The sequence below is a fragment of the Artibeus jamaicensis genome, unplaced genomic scaffold, assembly GCF_021234435.1.
Source record: "Artibeus jamaicensis isolate MK-2021 breed Jamaican fruit bat unplaced genomic scaffold, CSHL_Jam_final contig_1284, whole genome shotgun sequence".
NCBI lineage: Eukaryota > Metazoa > Chordata > Mammalia > Chiroptera > Phyllostomidae > Artibeus > Artibeus jamaicensis.
Window position 1 is genome coordinate 2,808,579 of NW_026521249.1, and position 20,467 is coordinate 2,829,045.

Consider the following 20,467-nt stretch of genomic DNA (forward strand, 5'->3'; position numbering starts at 1 on the left):
GGCCCTGGCTGAGCCATACCAGCCAGGACTGATGTGTATTTTTAAATGCACACTGATATGACACTCACAGTAAACCTAACAAAATTGTTTCAAATGAAGTTCAAGCCAACTAAGCACTACTAGAGCCACTGTAATGAAAAACCGTAATGGACTTTTTGGCTAACTGAATATAAAAGCAATTTTATAAATTACCCTTTGAATTTATCAGAAGAATCTTCTGATCTTCTAAATGTGAGTATATAAATTTAGCATGACAAAATACTGGGTCTGGCACAAGTCACACCCTTTTTTATTATAAAATCATTTATGAAATCATAAGCATATAATTTTATAACAAAACAATATCACACTCAAACACAGCACATGACATTTTAGGTGAACTGTTCAAATTAAAACTAAATTATTATACCAACCACATTCAAGTAGGCATTACTTCTGCTGGACTCTGCAGGATTTCATACATTCATGGTACATTAATTGAAAATCTACTGTTTGGACAAACACTGAATTAGACATTAATTTCTAGTTCAAGTACTTACTATCTTGGCTACTTTGGGCAAGTTACTTAATATCTACGAGTTAGTTTCTGCATTGTTAAAATCAGTAAAATAGCATGCACCTTTAAGGATAATTGTGAGGATTTAATAAGATAATGACATACAATGTATTTATCAAAATCTGTATACTGTTATATGACTTCTGTTCAGCTTTTTCATATATATTTCCAAAAACTGTTTGGCACATAGTCCATAGTTTAAAATTATTCATTGAGTGAATAAATAAAAGCTTTTTAATCTTTCCATTTACTTTTTTTGTTTCAGTATTATTTTACATTCAGTGTTATTCTGTACTAGTTTCAAATGTACAGCATAGTGGTCAAATAGGCATATACTTTACAGAGTGATTCCCCCCCCAATATTGCAAGTACCCACCTGGCCCCATACATAGTTATTATGATATTATTGATGATCCCTATACTATAATTTACATCTATGTGACTGTTCTGTAACTGCCAATTTGTACTTCTTTTTTTAAAGTATATTTTATTGATTATGCTACTACAGTTCTCCCTTTTCTTTTCTCCTTGTTATGCCCCTCCACCTGGTACCCCAGTCCCTCCAGCATTCCCCCACCTTAGTTCATGTCCATGGGTCATGTATATAAGTTCTTTGATTTCTCCATTTCCTATACTGTTCTTACCTCCTTTGTCTATTTTGTACCTACCATTTATACTTCTTACTCTCTGTACCTTTTTCTCAATTTCCCCCTCCTCTTCCCTCCCCACTGATCTCTATTTCTTTGATTCCCTCCATGTGATCTCTATTTCTTTGATTCTTTTTTCGTTCTAGCTGTTTGCTTAGTGGTTTTTTTTAGGTTCATTTGTTGATAGTTGTGCATTGTTATTTTACTGTTCTTAGTTTTGATATTTTTCTCAGGGTAACTCCCTTTAACATTTAATATAATAAGGGCTTGGTGATGATGAACTCCTTTAACTTGACCTCATCTGGGAAGCACTTTATCTGCCTTTCCATTCTACATGACAGCTTTGCTGGATAGAGCAATCTTGGATGTAGGTCCTTGCCTTTCATGACTTGGAATACTTCTTTTCAGCCCCCTCTTGTTTGTAAGTTTTTTTTTTGAGAAATCAGCTGATAGTATTCTGGGAACTCCTTTGTAGGTAACTATTTTTTTTTTCTCTTGCTGTTTTTAAGGTTCTCTCCTTATCTTTAATCTTGAGTAATTTATCTGTTATGTGCTTTGGTGTGTTCCTCCTTGGATCCAACTTCTTTGGGATTCTCTGAGCTTTCTGGATTTCCTGGAAGTCTGTTTCCTTTGCCGGATTGGCAAAGTTTTCCTTCATTATTTGTTCAAATAACTTTTCAATTTCCTCCCCTTCTCCTTCTGGCACTTCTATGGGTCAGATGTTGGAGCATTTAAAGATGTCTTAGAGGAACCTAAATGAGGAACCTCCTCATTTTTTTTGAATTGTTGTTTCTTCGTTCTGTTCTGATTGAATGTTTCTTTCTTCCTTCTGGCCCAAATCGTCGATTTGAGTCCTGGTTTCCTTAGCATCGCTTTTGGTTCCCTGTACAATTTTCTTTATCTCACTTTGTATAGTCTTCACTTCTTCTTTTATTTTATGGCAGTACTCAGTCAGTTCTGTGAGCATTCTGATTACCAGTGTTTTGAACTCTGCATACGATAGGTTGGCTATCTCCTCGTCACTTAGTCCTTTTTATGGAGTTTTGATTTGTTCTTTCATTTGGGCCATTTTTCTCTGTCTTGGTGTACCTGTTTTGTTGCAAGGGGCAGAGCCTTAGGTATTCACCAGGGCGGGGCAAGCCACGTTGTTGTGTTGTGGTGCTGAATGTGGGAGAGGGGTCAGAGAGGTAACAATGCTGCTTGCTAGGCTTTGGCCCCATTTCTGTCACTTCCCCTGCTACCCATAAGCAAATTGTGGCCTTTTAGACACTACCCTGGTGCTGATTCCTGGATGGGTGGACTTGACTTATGTATGTTCCAGGACTCCATGGGCTGTCCAACAGACTCTCCTGTGAGACTGGCAGCTTCTCCTGCAGCAACCCCCACAGATTTTTACAGCTAGAGGTTTTCAGGCTTTATTTCCTTGTACTGACACCCTGGGTTGTATAGTCTGTCTTGCTCCCCAGTTGTTCCTCCAGTTTATCTGCATGTGAATGTGGGACCACCCAGTCCACCAGCCGCCACCTTGCCTGTCTTGTCCACGAGCCACTGCCGTGGTACATGTCCTCTCTGCCCTGGCTGCCCATCTCCAACCCTCCTGCCAGTCTAGATGAATGTTTCTTCTTTAACTTCTTCATTGTCAGACTTCCTTACAGTTCGATATTTTGACAGTTCTGGTTGCTTTTTATTTTTAATTTGGTTACCTTTTTTTGCTTGTGCAAGAAAGTGAAACATATCTACTTACACTTCCATCTTGGCTGAAATCTCCCAATTTGTACTTCTTAATTCCTTCACCTTTTTCACCCAGCCCCCCCGACCATTTACTTAAATTTTTTTTATTTTTAAAATTAGCATACAGTGAAATTGATCTTTTTTTGAGTAGTTCACTGAACTGTAACACATGCATAGGTTTTTTGATTACTATCACAATGAGAATATAAAATAGTTCTGTAACCTCCCCCTAATCTCCTCTTGTTTGTTAAAATCCCTGGCAGTCACTGATATGTTCTTAGTCACTACTGTTTTGTTTTTCAGAATGTCATTGATGTGGAATCATATAGAAACCATCTTGAGACTGGCTTCTTTCTTTCACTCAAGTTAATGCTTTTGAAAACCTTTGCAGTAATTCTGTATCATTAGCTTGTTCCTTTTTATTACTGAGTCGTATTCTATTGTAAGGCTGTACCACAATTTATTTACTCATTCACCTGTTGAAGGATAGAATTGTTTCTAGGTTTGAGCATTTATGAATAGAGCTAATGTAAATATGTGTATAGATTTTGGTGTGAAAACACATTTTCAGTTCGCTTGGGTGAATAGATATCTGAGGTCAGTTGCTAAGTCATTAAGTGTATATTTAACTTTGTAAGAAATGGCCAGACTGGTTTCCAGAGTGACTGTGCTATTTTGTATTCCCACCAACAGTGTGTGGCAGTTCCAGTTGCTCTACACTGACACTAGTACATGCTATCAGTACTTTTTATTTTTGCCATTCTAGTAGACGTGTCGTAGTATCTCATTCTGGATTTAGTTTGAACTTTGAACATCTTTCATACATTGATTTGCTGTCATAGATACTCTGTGGTAAAGTGTCCAAATCTTTTGTCCATTTTTTAATTCAGTTTTTTATTTCCTTACTGTTGAGCTTTGAGAGTTCTTTGCATATTCTGAATACAGATATTTTCTTCTAAACAGCAGTTAACTTGTCATTCTCTTCACGTTGTCCAGAATAAAAGTTTTTAAAATTGATGAAGTTCAGTTTAATTGTTTTTTTTTTTACATTATGGATAGTGATTTTGGTGCCATGTCTGAGAACTCTTTGCACAAGATCGCAGTGTTCTCCTAATTAAAAAAAAATAAAAATCTTTTTTTTTTTTTTGATTGTTTATTTCAGATTTACAGAAAAGTTACAAAGATGGTACAGACTATTTTGGTGCACCCTTCACCCAGTTTTCTCAAGTAGCTCATATTACCATGGTATATGTGCCCAAACTAAGAAACCAACATTGGTACATTATTATCACCTAACCTTAACTAGTTTTTCCACTGATGTCCGTTTTCTATTCTAGGATTGAAGTCAGGATACCACATTGCATTTAGTTATCAAGTCCCCTTAATTTTTTTTTTTTTCTGATTTGTGAAGTGTATCAGTCTTTACTTATTTTTCATCACTTTGACAGTTTTGAGGGGTCTGATTAGGTATTTTGTAGAATCTCCTTCAGTTTGAGTTTGTCTTCTTTTCTCATGATTATACTTGAGTTACGGACTTTTGGAAAGAATACGGTAAAGGTGAAGTGCCTTTTTCATCATAGCCTATCAGAAGGTCATGGTATCAACATGACTTAATCACTAGAGATAATGGCTTTGATAACATGATCAATTCTGTGTTTAATTCTAGAAGTTTAACATTTTGTACTTAGATCTTTTATCTATTTCAAGTTAATTATTGTACAAGGTTTGAATTTTAGGTTAAGGTTTTGTTTTGTTGGGGTTTTTTTTGCATATGGATTTTCAATTGTTTTAATGCTGTTTGTTAAAAAAAAGTTCCCCTTCTCCATTGACTGACTTTTGTATCTTTGTCGGAAATCACTTGGCCACATTTGTGTGTGTTTATATGTGGATGCTCTTAGGTTCTGTAGCTTTATAGTAAGTATTAGGTACTGTGACTCCTGCAACTTTTTTCTTTCTTTTCAGTGTTGTTTTGGCTATTCTGGCTCTCTTACTTTTCCATTTACATTTCAGAATTGGTTTGTTTATATCTACAAAAAGTCCTGATAGAATGAATTTTGATTGGAATTGTTTTAAATCTCTATATCAGTTTGGGAAGAATTGGTATTTTTACTATGCTGAATCTTCCATTTTATAGACATGGTTATGGCTGGTCTCTCCAAATTTTTATATTTGCTTTGGTTTCTTTCATCACTGTCTTACAGTTTTCAGTATATAGACCCTGTATGTTTTGTTGGATTTATACTTAATTATTGCTTTTTTCTTTTTAAGGAGCTACTGTAATGGTATTTTTAAAAATTTTAATTTCCAGCTGTTTGTTGCTAGTATGTAGAGATAAGACTGGTTTTTGTGCATTGACCTTATATCCTGACATTACTAGATTGAGTTATTCTAGGAGTATTATAGTGCCTTCAGGATTTTCCATATAAACAATCATGTTGCCTTTGAATAGGGTTAATTTTATTTATTTCTTAGCAGTCTCTGGGTTTTGTTTGTTTGTTTGTTTTGTCATGCCTTTTGAAACTGGCTAGGGCTTTCAGTAAAATATTGAATAGGAGTGGTGAGAAACGATATCTGTGCCTTGTTCTGATCTCAGAGGGAAAACATTTAGTCTCTTACCATTAAAAACAATGTTAGCTGTAGGTTTTTCATAGATTCTCTTTATCAGGTTGAGAAAGTTTCTCCTCCTATTCCTAATTTGCTGAGACTTTTTATAATGAATGAATGATGAGTTTAGTCACATGCTGCTTCTGCTTAAATTGATCTGATCATTTATTTAGATTTTTAATATGTTGATTACATGATTAATTTTTGGATTCTAACTAGCTTTGCATTCTCAAGGTAAACCCCACCTTTTGTGGTATAAGTTGTATTTTTGCACATATATATTACTGGGTTTAATGTGCTAATATTTTTGTCAAGGACTGTGTCTGTGTTCATGGTGAACACATATTGGTATGCAGTTTTCTTAGACTTTGGTTTTGGTATCAGAATCGTTAGCCTAATAATGTGAGTTGGGATGTATCTTCTATTCTAATTTTGAAGCGAGTGTGTCAAATTGATGTTATCTTTAAGTGTTTGGTAGAATTTGCCATTGAAACCATCTGGCTCTGGAATTCTCATTTTATTGAGGAGGTAAAAGTCTCAGTTCCAGTTCCTTCTCTCATGTATACCCATATCCCTGAGGGGCCATTCAAAATGTAACAACCTCTATATGGACTTGGTTTGATAGGAAGTCCATGCACAGACAATGCTTCAATAAATACAAAGCAGAAGGAAGCTGGCATGTTTAGGTTACTTTGTAGAGAGATTGGTGACATCATTGAAAACATATATAGTTTACTCTTTAGTGCCTACTAACTAATAAGCAAGGGCATAGTTGTGGATGACAGTATCTCAGTGATACTATGCTTCTAGAAGCATAGTTTCCAGGTATTCTTGGACAATACTCTAGTCTGAATACATACCAAAGACCACCTCCCTGAGGTCAGTATACCTTATTAATCTCAGAGTTACATAATTCACATTATTGCTGCAAGGCTCAAGTGCACAATATTCTCAGACATAGACTTTTCTATCATAGTCTCTCTAGCTTGGCAGTTTTCAACAAGTTTCATCTCATGGCACACATAAACTAATTACTAAAACTCTGGCATACCCAGAAATGTATTTTTTGCTGATCTGACAAAAATAGGTATAATTTTTTAATTTATCATTTTATTTTTATATGGCTATATATTTGCATTTATTCTTTTAAAATAGGTATAATTTTTATTCATTCACACTGGATAGCTACTGTTGTGTTGGCTGTTGTCATTTTTTTATTTGACAATCTAAGGGAAACATCACTGCTTGCAGTGCAGTGATTGAACAACATTGTTCTAGTCTATCAAAGCCTTGGTTTTGCAGACATCTCTGTGAGTCACACTAACAGGCTTTTAGCATCGAAAACTTTAGCTTGTCATGTAATATGCCAGTCCCCAGTTCTGAGCCGTTAGGGCCTATACCCTGCATTGATAAAACCTCGGGTTTCTTCAGAGTCACCTTGAGTACTTGTTTCTGCCTTTCAGTTTCCTCTGAATTTCTGTGTTCCCCACCCTCCTGCACCCATAGTAATTTCTTTTTTATTCCTTCAAGTTTAGCTATATATTTTAGAAACACTGTCATATTTAATCAGGTATTTTGTTGTGTTTCAGGGAAGGAGGGGTTAGTCTATCAAGTCAGTCTGCAATGTTGCCTATATTTTTAAATTTAACCTTTCTTAATGATTAGAAGGGCAACAACCAAACTTTGAGAGTTGTTTAAAAATTAGCCATACTAAAAGTTTGTGTTTTCTTTTATTAGGCAGACATTATTTTTACACATTTACTATGAGTCAGATACTGGGATATCATCAATAAGCAATGATCCCTGTTTCAGTAAACTTTGGAATTAGTCGGTGGACAGAAAAGGGAACAAATGGCAATGCTGTTGGTAGATGCTCTCAGACAGGGCAACTCAGGTCGTCATGCAAGCTCATAGGAAGTGCCTCTTTCTCAGATAGATTGAGTCAGGGAAGGGTTTCCAGAAGAGGCAGTATTTCATAAGACAAGTGAGAATAAGCCAGGTGAAATTAGTTAAAAATATATTCAAGACAAAAGAAGAGCATTAGTAGAGGTGGCAGTGCTTAAATTAAGAATTTGAAAACATCATGTAGCTGGGTAAGCCTGGGGTATAGCGGTAAGAGGGTTGAGAATTGGCAGAAGTTGAGGAGGGGAGGGATCTGTGTGATCCAGGCCTGATGTGAACTGGGTGGGCATGATAAGATTTCATGATATTCTTATATTTCTACTTTTTATAAAATTTTAAAATTATAATTGTTAAAAATTCAAATCCTTATAATTTGAAAGATTACAAATAACTCGCCTTACTTCTTAGCAGCTAGAGTATAACATACACAGAAATTCTAACCTATAAATATTTTCTTTTTAAAATTAAACTAAGCTTAATACTGAAGCAGTGACATTGAAGATTTGAAAATTAACATGTAAAATATTCATTCATACCATTCATGTACAATTAGTGTAGGCTGACCTGTCAGAATGAGATAAAATTCATATACTATTAACTTAATATTTTCAGATCAAACTCTAGTCGAAACTAGAAATTTGACATTTATGTCAAATGCTTAATTTTCATAGTTCTAGTTTATTGATATACATCTATTTTGATATCTTATAGTTTCAGTTTCTATATCAAGTACTTGTCAGATTAGTTCCTAAACCTGTTTAACTATTTTAAGTGTAAACTGGTCATTAAAAGATATGTGAACATGATCCATTTTTATGGTCTAGGCAAGGTAATTGGTCTTAATGATGTGATTTGTTGGCTGTTTTTCTCCACCTCCATATATAACCTGTCCTTTAAATATTTTCTAATGGCTGATTGCTGAAACCATCAAAGGGGATTTATTCCCTTGGTTAATTGTTATTGCTTATACTAAAATAAATGGCACTGTAGATGGCACAAATGCTAGCCTTAGCAGACATTTATGCCCAAATGTAAATTCATGAGATCTTTACTGAATAGAGGTTTTAATAGGAAGATAGGATTATGAACCTGTCTACCTCCTAAAGATATCACATCCCGAAACTTGTGGATATAAGTTACATGGCAAGAAGGAATCATGGGAACAGATGGAATTAGGGTTGCTAATTGACAGACCTTAAGATATATTCTGGATTATCTGGGTGGGCCCAGGGTAATCATAAGAGTTCCTAAAGGTAGAAGAGAAAGGCAGAAGAGAGTAAAGTAAAGCATGGAGTCAGACTGGTGTGATATGAGAAGTTGGCCTCCTATTGCTGGATTTGAAGATGGAGGAAGGCCACAAGCCAGGGAATGAACGTAGTCTCTAGAAACTGGGAAAGCCAGGAGTGGATTCTCCTTCAGAACCTCCAAAGGAATACAGCCTTGCTAACAACTTGATGTTAGTCTGGTGAGATTTGTGTCATACTTTAACTTATAGAACTGTATGGTAATAAATTTGGGTTGTTTCAAGCCACGAAGATTGTGGTGTTTTGTTATAGCAGCAATATGAAAGAAAGTAATACAAAAAGTGGCTATAAAGCTATATACCTGGCAAGGCTCTATTGACAGTGGAAAAATACATTTAAAGTGCAGCTTGGCTTAACTGAGGACAAACCTTTGTCTCTATAGTTTTGCCTTTGCTTAGTCTAGTCTTTAGACCTTCAGCTTCAATCATTTGATTGGTCACAAGGGAATAACAGCAACAATATAAACAGTCCACAAATAATGTTACAAACTGTATAGTGGAGTAACTATGATGGCTCTTTTTAAAATTAATTTTTGTGATTTTAATGTTTTCCCCTTGTCATAGAGATACATATGAAGGGACCTAAAGATTTTGAGAGAATGGTATTTAAGAATAGCCCTAAGGACCTGTAAAGTGTTACTATTCTTTGAAAAGCAAATGTTCAGAGGACTTCTCATATTGGTGACATGAAGCCTTGGCAGTTAACCCTCTGGGGCAGAAATGTATAAAACTGAAAAAAGTTGTCTAAACAACCGTTTTAGAGTACTGGAAACTGCCTAAAAGCCAAAAACAAATTGAGAAGCTTTTTTTTTTTCCCTTGAAAAGCTGCTTGAGTTTCTGGTAAGAGATTCTGGTAAGGGGGCCTCTGGCCCTTCTGCCTGTGGTTATTCTGCCTCTTCCCAATCTGTGCTGATGAAAACCAGTTTTTCAGTTTAGGCTAGTCATGAAAACACCAGCTGGTTGTCAGAAATGTAGACTTGATTCTGGGTGGAAGGCAAAAGCCTATGGTTTTGACATCTCTACAGGCTTGATTGAGAAGGGATGGAGAAAACCTGTACCTTTGCTGGGCCAAGGTTGTAGTCCAAGTTAAAGGCAAGTGGTGGATTAGTCAGAAATTTAACAAGTAGATCATGTATGGTGACTATAGATGATTTGAGAACACTCTATATGCATCCCTATATGATACGGAAACTACATGGATAGACAGGGGACATGAGAGCCTGAACTTTAAAAATAGTTGTAACTTTGAATGAATTATCCAACCCCCAAACAGATCAGTCATCAGAAAGTAAAAGCCTTGTGAGTTCAGATGTTTGAGCATATCTGTGACCAAATTATTGGCTTATCACTAAGACAAGAAGTAGTCAAGCTAAAAAATAAGAATAAAATGACTGACTAGAGACATCAGTAGCTGAATACCTTGGGGGAAATAGATTACACAGTTTAAGTCCAGGCAAGTTACTAAAAACAAAAAAGAAACACCTTTAAAAAGGTTAAATAGGACCTGGTTTCACTACAATATATTACCTAGATGTAATTTGCAACCACAAATGATTAGATACGCAGTGTTACACAGGAAAGTGTGACCCATATGCAAGTGGAAAAAAACAGTAGAAATGGACTTTTAATGGGCCCAGATGTTGAATTTGGCAATAGCTTTAAAGCAGTTGTTCAAAGAATTAAATGAACTGTATTTAAAGAATTAAAAATACACTAACAGTGAGTCAAATAGGAAATCTCAATAAATGGAAACTATAATAAAGAACCAAATGAAAATCCTAAAGTTGAACATTGTAACAGAGGCTTGGAGCTAATAATTTTTTTGCCTCATTTTTTTCATTTATTTAGATTTTTTTTAACTTGCAAGCTAAGTTCCAATCCCTTTGTAAAATGTCACTTAGTAAAATTGTACAATTTTAAAAATAAGGATAACTGAAATAAACTCACCAGATGAGATTAAAAGCAGATCTGAGATGACAGAATAGTTGGTGGATTTGAAAGATTAATAGAAATAATGTGATCCAAAGAACAGAAAGATTAGAGAAAAATGAACAGAACTTAAGAGGTATGTGGATTTTGTCAGGTATTTGAAAACACGCATTTAATGGAAGCCCAAGTGAAGAGAAACAAAAAGGCAGAAAAAATATTTAAAGAAATAAAGGCTGAAAACTTACCAGATTTGATGAAAAATTTTTTACCTAGGGACAGAGAAATTTCAGTGAGCCCCAAGTAGGATAAGCACAAAGAGAACCACACTTACATACATCATAGTCAACTTGCTGAAACCCCAGAAACAAAGAGAATCTTGAAGACAAGAAAAGTCATTCATCATGACTTCTCAAAAACAGTGGAGGCCAGAGGGCAGTGCAGTGATGTACTTGTGCTCAGAGTGCTGAAGAAAAAACTGTCAACCAAGAATTCTGTATCCAGCACAAGTAAGTACCAAACTAAAAGTGAAATAATATTGTCATATAAACAAAGACTGAGAGAATGTATTGCAGGCATATCTGCCTTATAGGCAGTATCAAAAAGAAACATATGGTAATTGGATTTACAGGAATGGATGGAGATAATTGAAAATAATTGTAGTAAACACAAAAAATACATTCTTTTAATTAAAAAAATAAGATTGCTTAAACAGTAATTTTAGCTCTCTGTTGTTGGGTTTATAACATAGGTAACGTAATATGTGTGACAGTATTGCACAAAGGGAGAGGGGAGGAAATAGAGTTATACTGTATGAAATTTGCTCAGTTTTACTGGAATTAAGCTGAGTAGCTTATAAGTGAAAGGTACAGAGAGCAATTCCAAGCATAGCTGAGGGCTTATAATTGAAAAAAGCAATTATTTATTTAATATTTTTATCAGGTATTTTTTTTAGCTACTAGGTATATAAATATGTCCATGAAATTTTTTTTTATTGTTTATAACCACCATTTTGGGTGATTCAGTATTCTCATGCATATATTTTTTATATTAAAAAGGCTCTGAATATATTTTTTCTGAAGTAATACATACAAAAGTCATAAAATGGCAGCATTTGAAGTATGCAAGATTATTGACATATCAAATATTGGTTAATTATTTGTTCTTTCAGTTTTTATAGGGGCATGAAAGAAAAAATGCATCTTAAAACAAAACAAACAAAAATGAATGATTGTCCTACTTTTCTCATTTGGAGAATGTGATGCTAAGACTCATTTGTATTTTAATTTTATATATGGGTAGTCTGTTAGGAAAAACAATTCTGTTATTAAAATTACCATAGTGGGGTTTTATTTGATACATCGGAACTTCTAATAAATGACTAGATTAGAAATTGTAGGAAATACAATATAAAGATTTATTAATGAAACTCATTATCTTACATCAGTCTCCCTTCAGTTTTCCCATTGTCTCCTCTCCGTCACTTCCATTTTCTATCCATGCACAAAGAAAGGGGGCTCAACCATCTCATACTTCTTAATTTTGTACAAGATGTGAAAATTGGGGTTATGTCTACCCAGATTGTTTTTTTATGAGTATACGAGTTACATGTAGATACATTTTTATGATGTTGATTTACAGTTTTTTCATAAATGGGGTTTTATTGTACAAATTGTTCTGATAAACATATATTCTCAGCAGTTCATGACAGCCTTTATGTCAGTAAATTCAGATATTTTTTTTTAATGCCATAGGATGGGGATGTACTGTTATTATTTACCCATGTCTCTATTGAAGGATATTTATATTGTGTCTAGTTTTTCATAATTAAACTATTATAATAAACATCATTGTACATGTATCTTTGTGCATTTGTCTGAATGCTTTTGTAGCATAAGCTATAATTAGTTCAAAGTTTGTGAGTTTTAAAAATATATTCTGCCTTTGAAAATGTTTTGAAAATTTATAACTTTTGCCAACACTGAATCTTATCAGTATTTTTTAATTTTTGCCAATTTAATAGCTTAACAGTGATATTTTGTTTTAATATTTATTTTTCTAATCACTAGTGAGGTTGAACTTCTTTTAATAGAATTATTAGCCATCATATTTCTTACTCCTTAATATGTATTAGTTTTGCTCCTTTATTATGTTTAATTTTTTTTAACTGTTGTAAAACACATAAAATTTACATTTTAACCATTTTTAAGTGTACAGTTTAGTGGCATTAAATGCAGTAACCATTTTGTGCACCTATCACTACTCTCCCTCTCCAGAACTTCATTATCATCCCATATTGAAATTTTGTATCCATTGAACAGTAATTCCTCATTCTCTCCTCCTCTGGGCCCTAACTACCTTTCTGCTTTCTCTCTGAGTTTGACTCCTCTGTGAACCTCATATAAGTGGACTCACACAATATTTATTATTTTGTGACTGGCTTATTTTGCTTAGCATAGTATCTTCAAGGTTCATCTATATTATAGCATGTATCATAATCTTTTCTTTCTTAGGGCTGAATAGTATTTCATTACATGTATACATACCATATTTTGTTTATCCACTTATCTATTAATAGACATTTAGGTTTTTTCCTTTAGCTCTTGTGGATAGTGTTGCTATGGATAGGTATTCAGATATGTGTTTGAGTCCCTGCTTTTAATTGCTTTGGATATACCCAAATGTGTAATTGTTAGTCATTCTCCACTTAAATTTTTTAAGAACCACTGTGCCATTTTCTATTGCAGCTGTACTATTTTACATTTCCACCAGTTATACTCAAGGGTTCTGATTTCTCTATGTCCTTGCTAACACTTGTTTTCTGCTTTGTTTTGCATTTTATAGTAGCCATCTAATGAGTGTGAGGTGGTATGTCATTATGATTTTGATTTACATTTCCCTGATAATTAGTGATGTTTACCACATTTTTTCGTGTGCTTATTTACCACTTGTATATCATTGGAGTGATGCCTGTTCAAGTCTCTTGTCCACTTTTTACTTGGTTGCTTGTTTTTTGTTGTTTATTTTTTGTTCTTTTTAAAATTTCCACCTAATGTTTGTTTACTTGATGAAGGCATGGTCTCAAGCATCAAGTAGGTCTAGTATGCAAAGTAAATCAATGTCTTATATTGACCCTTCAAAGATAATAATAGTGCGAAAAGTACATTAGAATTCAGGGAAGAGAACATATTTAACAGGAGTGATGATGGTATTTGAGCGAAGTCCTCAAAAAGAGATCCATCAGGATTTTGATATTCAGTGATGGCAATGAAGTGTGTGGGGGCTGCATGTCAGGTAGAGGAAACAAAGCCAGAGGATAGAATTTTATTGTAGATCAATAGAAAGCAGTTCAGTTTGGCTTATTTGTTGTTAATGGCAATATACATTGGCACAACCTGTGTATGTGTGGAAAGGAAGGAGATAGTTTGGCATCATCTATCAATAAAGGTACAGATGTTCATTTTACCCAGAAACTTCTAGGAATTTATCCCACATATAGAAACAGACAATCACAAGTATTGTTGCAACAGCCTAAAACTGGAAGCAAAGTACTAATGAGCAGGGGATAAAGTACACAAAGTATATGTAGTGTAATCTTATTTGAGAATAGGGTTGGTACATAGATAGAATACTTCTGGAAGAATAACCAAGAAATTGTTGACAGCAGTTTCACTCTAGTGCTAGGGTGGCATGGGGAAATAATTCTCTTGTTTTCTTTCTTCCAAGGACATTTAAAAAATAAAAGAAAACTTTTTAAAGACCTTTAGAAGCTTAAAATTCACAGCTCTGGGCTCCTTCTAGTATTTGATGCTACTTCTGTTGGCAGTGAAAATGGCACTGAGTATTAGACCAGTAGAGTCAGAGTGCACCTTGGTTTAGCAACCTTGGCACTTGAGTTTTGGCTAAGAAAAAATTAAGAGCCAAGATTCAAACTGTAAGAGAAGGTTTATTTAGAAAGTCACAGAAGTAGAAGAGGTGAGCAGTAGAATAGAAGAAATGGGCTTAGGAAACAAGTTACACAGAGGCAAAAGAAGGACTATTGGAACTTAGGAGACAGAAAAGTCAAGGTAATGCACCTGGGTGAAAAGAAGGTGGGGTGAGAGTTCATGGGTCCTCTGTCCTAAGAGCTTTTAAGGGTAGGATTTTAGGGGTGCCCCAGGGCGGATCTCAGTTTTATGGGTGTGTCCTTTCAGGGTCATGGTCTCTTCTGATCGGTCAGCACCAGGGCAGGGTGTCCTGATGTCAGTCATGGTGTCCCTTGTCTGCTCTTTTGGGCCTGGAGCTGAAACACAATGGAAGCCTAGATGTTATTCCGAGGGGTTAATGCTTAAGGGAGTGGTTGTGCAAGGGCACCCACATGAGAGTCACATGAGGCCACTCTGGCTTGTTGTTCCTCCTCCAAGGGGGTCTATTGCAAATCCTTTAGAGAGCAGCCTTTATAGAGGGAAATTTACTGAAATACTCAATATTTGAAATGAGGAATGCTATTTTTGTTTGCTACAAAATCTAATTTTAAAACCTCAGCCACACACCATCAACCTAAGTGGGGGGGGAGGTCACGGAGGGTCCAAACCACATGACCAGCAATGTGAAATGCCAGGGGGTCCACCTTGCAGGAGCAGCTATATGCTAGGGGAGGAAAGGTTACCCTAGGGTTGAAGTCCTTATTTTTGCACATTGCTAGGTATCTGGGGCTTTCAGTGTTGGTGACCTGTACCTCTGTACGTCGCCTGTCATTCTTGTTCTGCTCCTAACTGCCTACCACACTTCTACATAACTAATTTTGATGCATAGGAAGGTGGAGGTGAATTGAGAAGGTGAAATAAATTTTTGTCATCTCTACAAACAGCACCAAGTACATCATGGCTGATAATTATTTTCCTGCCAGTTAGGAAATCTTTCAAACTTTCTCTTTCCACATTATAGTGGACTTAATGTCACCAGTTAATTAAAGTGAAATTTCAGTGGTGGCTTTCATCTTTTATCTTTAAACTTTTAAAGCAAAACTGTTATTTAATGCTCTTTGTGATTTCAGCAAATTGTTTCTAATTTGTAAATAATAGAGGGGAGATAGTAGTTGAATAATGGAAGTGTTTCACTAAATGAAGGATATTTAGATTGTAGCTTCAGTTGCCATTTAAAAAAACAAGAAAAGAAACACTGGTACTTCAAACCTGATTTGTTAAATTTCCTTCAGGGAAGTGTTTTCATGTTTTTCAAATTATGGATTTTTGCATTCTGAAGTTCCTCTTTGATTAATGTCAGTGATTCTTTTTTAAAAGGTATGGATTGCGAGAATTCGTGGTGATCGCCCCTGCTGCAAACAGCGATGCTGTTCTCAGTGAATCTAAGTGCAACCTTCTTCTGAGCTCTGTGTCTATTGCTTTGGGAAACACTGGCTGGTAGGGGGACATTTCGAAAATCTTAGAGAATAAGTTAAAAATTATTTGTAATTATATTTTACTAAAGAAAATGGCTATCAAATGTTAGTTTTTTAATTATAATTGGGATTACTACTTGTACATTATTATACTATTAGAATATGGTATATAAGAGTAGTAACTCAACAAGTCCTTTAGGGAGCAGCCTTTATAAAGGGAAATTTGCTGAAATACTCTATATTTGAAATGAGGAATGCTATTTTTGTTTGTTACAAAATCCAATTTTAAAACTTGACAACAGCATTGCCTTGTTTTACCTCAGCTGGGAACACATTCATCAGGTGACTCAAAGTTTTTGATACTCTGTACACATCTGCAAATGCCTGAAAGTGCCGCAAATATTGGATTTGGGGGTTACAAATAAATTTGACAGGTAGGCTAATATGCACATATGGAAATCTGTGAATAATGAGGATCAAGTGTATCTTCAAATGATAAAATAAAAAAGTATGTCACCATGAGCCCTGGCTGGTGTAGCTCAGTGGATTGAGCGTGGGCCTGCAAATCACACGATCGAGGTTCGATTCCCAGTCAGGACACATGCCTGGGTTGCAGGCCAGTTCCTAGCAGGGGATTCACGAGAGGCAACCATACATTGATGTTTCTCTCCTTCTCTCCTTCCCTTCCCCTCTAAAAATAAATAAACAAAATCTAAAAAAAAAAAAAAAAAGTATGTCACCATGAATGTTGGTTTAATTTGTATTATTATTTAATCAAGTTTATGTATCATGACTTTGGAAAGGCTAATATAATATCATTTTTATTGAAGAAAATTTTATTCTTTTTTTTTTTAACTTTCAACCATTTAAAGACATTTTTCTGACCACAAAGTGCCACTAGACAGTTTCTTCAGTTTACTGGTATAAGGAGAAAAGAGATTAAGAGTGTCATTTTTATAAATATGTCTATGAAGTGTTCTGTGTTTAGTGCTTTTAAATATTTGAGATTAGTATAATGTAACAATGGAAAATTTTGAGATTTACGAGCTTTTCAATGTTTAATGAACTTGAAATCTATTCCTATTTAATTATGTCCTTCAGCCAGGTGCCACTCTTTGTGCAAATTCATCACAAATGGCGAAGAATGTACGTGGGAGAGTGTCAGGGTCCCGGCGTCCGAACTGATTTTGAAATGGTTCATCTTCGAAAAGTGCCAAATCAGTACACTCATTTATCAGGTCTGCTGGATATCTTTAAATCAAAGATTGTAAGTTGGCATTGATATTGTCAGTCTTTTCGGGGATCCATATAAAAGTAGAAATTTGGTAATTTGGCTAAGTGTATAGAAATATTTCTTTATAATAGTGATAATGTAATTAAGAAGAAAGATGTTATTGACTGTATAAATTACTATCTGTTTAAAGAAACAAATTAACTAATTACATTTTTAGTGTACTAATGCTAAAGAATAATTAGTTAAACTGATATTGTTTGTTTAGTTTGTTAATATTTATTGTGCTCTCTCTACTTCTCTGTAGTAATACAGCAGGTCCTCAAATAATGTTTCATTTAACATTGTATTGTTGTTTCCTTATAATGTTGATGAAGGGAAAAAATCAATTTCCTGTTGGGGCCACTGTCAGTGGAGTTTTCACCGTCTCCCCACATCTGTGCGAGTTTTCTTCAAGGACTCTGGTTTCCTTGCGGGTCCCAGAGATGTGTGTGTGAGATGAGCTGGCATGTCTGCGTTGTCCTGGTCCGAGTTAGTGTGGATGTGTGTGTGAGTGGCCCTGTGATGGAAGAATGTCCTGTTCAGGGATGATTCTCACCTTGTGCCCTGAACTGCTGGGATAGTCTGTGGCCACTTGCGACTGGAATAAGCAAGTTAGAAATAATTCTGTTTGTTTTTAGTCATCTTTCTTAAATGTATGTGTAGCTCACATTCATTTCAGTGTTTAGCATTAGAAGTGTTTTAGGTCTTTATTTAGAAATTTGGTTATGTTTTTGTGACCAGAAATATGCAGTAGAAACTAAACTCTCATTGATATCAGTTAGCCTGTGCTAAAATTGGTTTTGTTCCATGTTGTTTCATTTAAAGTTGCACTTTCCAAGAACTTAGCAACATTAAGTGTGGACTCACTGTATTGCCAACCTCCCCAGATAAGTGAGCTTTAAATAGTTGCTTATTTGGGGCTCTGGCTGTGAGCTCTTGACATCTGAACTCTGTGGGTTCTGAATCGCCTTTCTTCTTTTTTTTTTATTTTTATTTTATTTTTTGAGACAGAACAAGAGCAAGAGAAAGAAACATTGATTTGTCGTTCCCTGGCCAGGGATCAAACCCCACAACCTTGGTATATCAATACAACACTCTAACCACTGAGATACCCAGCTAGGGCTGAATTGCATTTCCCTTTTTCAAATCCTCATTTGATTTGATTTTTGAGATAAATCTGTCCTATGTTCTATGAGAGCAGCACAGCTAAATGGGATGTGTTCTATAAAACCACTATCACAAGAGATATGGATGGAGGACTTATCTGTGTTACTCTGGGTGAAAAAAAATTAGGGTTTAAATTGAGGACCTATTAAAAAAAATAAAAGTCAGATAAACGAGTGATGGAGTGGATCCTTTACTTAAACATTCCCCTTAAGTAAGTTGACACACATCACACCGAAGTGATTAAATTCAGTTAAGAAACTGATACCAGGTATCTCCTGGTATAGATACATTAAATAAGATATGTCATCTTCTGTATTGCAGGCCTGCCAGAAATGTTCAACATAAATCAAAACAAGGGAACACCTGCATATTTCCAAAATGAGCCATATTTTAGAAAGTAACTGGCCTGGACTCTTCAGAAATCTCAGTATCGTTATAGGCAAAACAAAGATTGGAAGCTGTTTAAAGGGGACTAAAGTGGCATAATAGCTAAATGAAATATGTGATCCCTGATTGGATCTTTTTTTTTATGATTGTGTGGAGTAATGTCCTTGTAGGAGTTACATGCTGGAGTATTTAAGGGGTGAACTGTCATTATTCCTACAACTTATTTGCAAAAGGGTCACCCCCAAAATTTATATATATGACATGATAAAAAGCATATGAGTATTCATTATACTAGGTTTGGAGCCTTTCTGAAGGTTCGCAAATTTTAAAAAGAAAATTATGAGAAAAATGCTGAAATTTTTAAAATACTTACTAAACTATTTGTTTAAAAAAGATATTTAGGATTAGAACATAATTTTTTTTTTAATGATTTCAGTGTTGAGGCCCTAAATAGTGTAGTGGTAGGATTATCACCACCCCTTTGACATATTTTTTAAAAAGTAATACATTTACCAGGTGAAGAAATTTAAGTAAAGTGAAAACTTCCTTTTACTCTCTAGTCCCTCTCCTCAAAGTAACTATTGTTAGCAGTTTCTTGTGATTATCTTCATGAAAAAGAAATCATAGAAGCATATATTTTACAAAGTTCCATCCACATATATAGTTGTTTAAAAAACATTCTGGGCTTCGAAATGCCTTAAGTAACTGCTTAATTCTATATGTGGTATTTTGAGAAATTTTTATAAAATGCAAGAATGTGTTTATTTCTCCATTACTTTTCTTGTGCTCTCATCAGAAATTTTCAATTATAGTTAATTTTTTTAGTTCAAATTTCTGGTTAGATAAAAATATTAACTTTATTTCTTCTTCCTAAAAAAAACCATTAGTGAAGATTATTTCATGGATCTTTTATGTCACACCTGCATGTAGTTTGTGTCCTGGTTACTGAAACTAGGTGGGGTATTGCTTGGTGGGGTCTGACTTAGATTATGACGATATTCTGGTTGTACTTAAAAAAAAAAGCATTCTTAATCAGTTATCACATCATCTGTAAGAACTTTCACAAAACTCACTTATCTAGATATGCAGTACCTCTCAAAATTGATTTGATAAGAGTTGAGCTTAAAATAATTGAGAGCTGCTGTGGGTACTTTAGAAATTTTGCATAGTTAAAGCCTACCCAGTATGTGACTCTCCTGAACTGTCCTCATAAAAATTATCTTTAACATCTGCTTAGCCCTGGCTGCTGTGGCTCAGTGGATTGAGTGCTGGCCTGTTGACCGAAGGGTCACTGGTTGGATTTCCAGTCAGATCACATGCCTGGGTTGCAGGCCTGGTGAGAGGCAACCACACATTGATGTTTCCCTCTCTTTTTCCCTTCCTTTCCCCTCTCTCTTTTAAAAAAAAAAATTTTAATTAATTAAATATTTTTGAAAAATCTACTCGACCTTTCCCAGGGCTCTCACCTTCACTGGCAGTTTAGTTCATTTTCTCATAGATCTAATTATTAGAAAAGACTTCCTTTTGTATGGGAGCAGTTCTGCCCTCTGGGGTCACATAAAATTTACGTTTAAATCCTCTTCTGCCATAA

At 35.0% G+C, this 20,467-nt stretch overlaps 1 protein-coding gene across 6 annotated transcripts in view; it reads left to right on the forward strand.

Moving 5' to 3' along the window:
* RAB3GAP1 (RAB3 GTPase activating protein catalytic subunit 1) overlaps positions 1-20,467 on the forward strand; it is a 120,179-nt gene that overhangs the window by 41,842 nt on the left and 57,870 nt on the right. For 4 of the 6 annotated variants that reach the window (XM_037167194.2, XM_053666873.1, XM_053666864.1 and 1 more), the window contains 2 exons: positions 15,952-16,071; positions 17,151-17,316. In XM_037167194.2, the coding sequence (XP_037023089.2) occupies positions 15,952-16,071; positions 17,151-17,316 (286 nt within the window). Of the gene's footprint in view, positions 1-15,951; positions 16,072-16,317; positions 16,484-17,150; positions 17,317-20,467 lie in introns of those variants that run through there. The other 2 variants (XM_037167193.2, XM_053666855.1) reach the window with 2 other exon arrangements.